At 36.2% G+C, this 2,056-nt stretch overlaps 1 protein-coding gene across 1 annotated transcript in view; it reads right to left on the reverse strand.

The window, feature by feature from the left end:
* LOC106109100 overlaps window positions 1-2,056 on the reverse strand; it is a 77,391-nt gene that overhangs the window by 4,902 nt on the left and 70,433 nt on the right. The window contains exons 10-11 of the mRNA XM_013290503.1: window positions 1,994-2,056; window positions 253-418 (exon numbers count right to left, since the gene is read on the reverse strand). Of these exons, the coding sequence (XP_013145957.1) occupies window positions 253-418; window positions 1,994-2,056 (229 nt within the window). The remainder of the gene's footprint in view (window positions 1-252; window positions 419-1,993) is intronic.

Genomic DNA, 2,056 nt, shown 5'->3' on the forward strand with positions numbered 1-2,056 from the left:
CAGATTAACGGCTTTTTGAAGTTAGAGGAGGACATTTTCTATCAAGCAATATATTTAGCGCTTCAACGATAGCTATTAAGGTCCTCTACCACCACAACCCGTAGATCTGTCTGTTAAGGGTCACTTTGTATGCTTTGGAATTTCTCCACCGATATTTGCGAGATTCCAATCGAGTTTTCCAATTAGCAAAGGAAAAAATTGCAATTTGACCCACTTGATTTATTTGAAACTTCAAAACTCAGTAAGAATTACCTGCAACCATCGCAATGAGGCGGCAAACTGCGCGTCGAGTGCGTCTACATCTTCCAGCGCAGGCGGCAGCCGCAGCAGCGCTCGGTACAGCGCGCGTGTGAACCACGCCTCCAGCAGGTAGCCATGCACGAGTGCCAGCCCCAGCACGCGGCCGGAGAACCTGAACCTGGATCAAACAGTCTTATAAACAATGGGTACACTAAAAATACCAAGTTAAAATGGCGAAGTTAACATTGTTAAGAATTCAATTGTTTAATCTTTCGAGATATTATCGGAACCTAATTTAGATAGGCTTAACTCACGTTTGTGAGTGAGTTAAGCCGTTTTTGATTAGTTTTTTTGTTAAGAAGTGCTTAAATAATCAAAGTTAGAATTTGCTAAAAACATAAGACTCTAACGATCAAATCTTTAATTATTTGTAATTGTTTTTATGACTAGTCTTACATAGGACTGCGTGTTCACAAAAATGAGACAATTAAAATAGGAATAAAGTAATTTACAAGGGTATAGGTAGTAATGCAAGAAGGTCTGTAGTGTTGTATCAACCGTCAGGACAGCAACAATATAGAATTACAAGTGACAAGATAAAAAAAAAAACTATTCTTTCAGCTGCGTCGCGAGGGAGTTGTTACCTTTTGTACGAAACTCGATCTGTGTAACTTGATATTCGAGAAACGAGCACCTATAGTAGGGGAGTTTGATTGACTTGAACAGTATGGAAACGTTTTTTCTCCTTTTATTCGATTTGGTTATACCGTATACCTAGTAATTAAAAAACAGGTCTAAGCAAAAGGACACTTTCTGAATATCATTAAAAAAGACGATGTAACAATCCTTTATTTTTATTCACATTTTTCATTTAAAATAGCAATTCATCAGAATTTAATAAATGCATGTATGTTTTTACCAGGTGCTTCGATAGTAGAACCCTATAATAAAACATTTTCATTGTAATTTAATTCAGCGCACGATCCTCTATTGACATTGTATCAGACGTTACATTAGCGCAGATCCGTCCATTAGCTGTGATTACGATTGTGCCATAGACAATAAAAATATTTTCAACCCAAAACGATACTCGAACATCGAACACAATACATTTACGGCACACAATCAACGGAAGTCAATGCATTAGGAATGACAATTTAATGTGTGTACGAGTAAAAAAAAACAACGTGCGTGTGATTTATTACAAAGCGGGATAAATGCACATATTATCTGGCAACATAAAGACTATGTTACTATAAATAAACTCTTTAATTTTATTTTGTTTTATGAAAAAACAAGTCCTCTTTTTAGCCTATTTTGGACTAACATTCAACAATTACTCGTATTCTTTGCTTGACCATATGTCCTTCGCATGTCACTTGTTTCCGTGTTCGCTGTACAGACCTCCCCCCATACTAATTGCAACACGGCAACACATTGATTGCACGCTATTGTTGAAAATAATTGTTTATGGTAAATATTCGTGTGCTATTTCACCATCGAGTATAGGGTGAGTGTTCAATGTTAGGGGACGACATTTATCCCATAGACAATTTTATAATTTTACGTTGACATATGACATAAGGTACACGGGGACGTTATTTATAGATTTAGGTTGGCATTTGTTTTTAGCGTTTAGTTATTTAATTGTTGACTGTTTAAACTATTTAGCTATATTAAATTAGTTTATGTTGTCTATGGTTCACATATTGCACGTTGCTTAATGTTTTAGGTATAAGAACTGATTACTTACCATTCCTGGTGGTTGTCAACAAATGCGGACATAGGTGATACGTGGACTGTATACGTGTCGTTC

This window comes from Papilio polytes, unplaced genomic scaffold (assembly GCF_000836215.1).
Source record: "Papilio polytes unplaced genomic scaffold, Ppol_1.0 DF821289.1, whole genome shotgun sequence".
Taxonomy (NCBI): Eukaryota; Metazoa; Arthropoda; class Insecta; order Lepidoptera; family Papilionidae; genus Papilio; species Papilio polytes.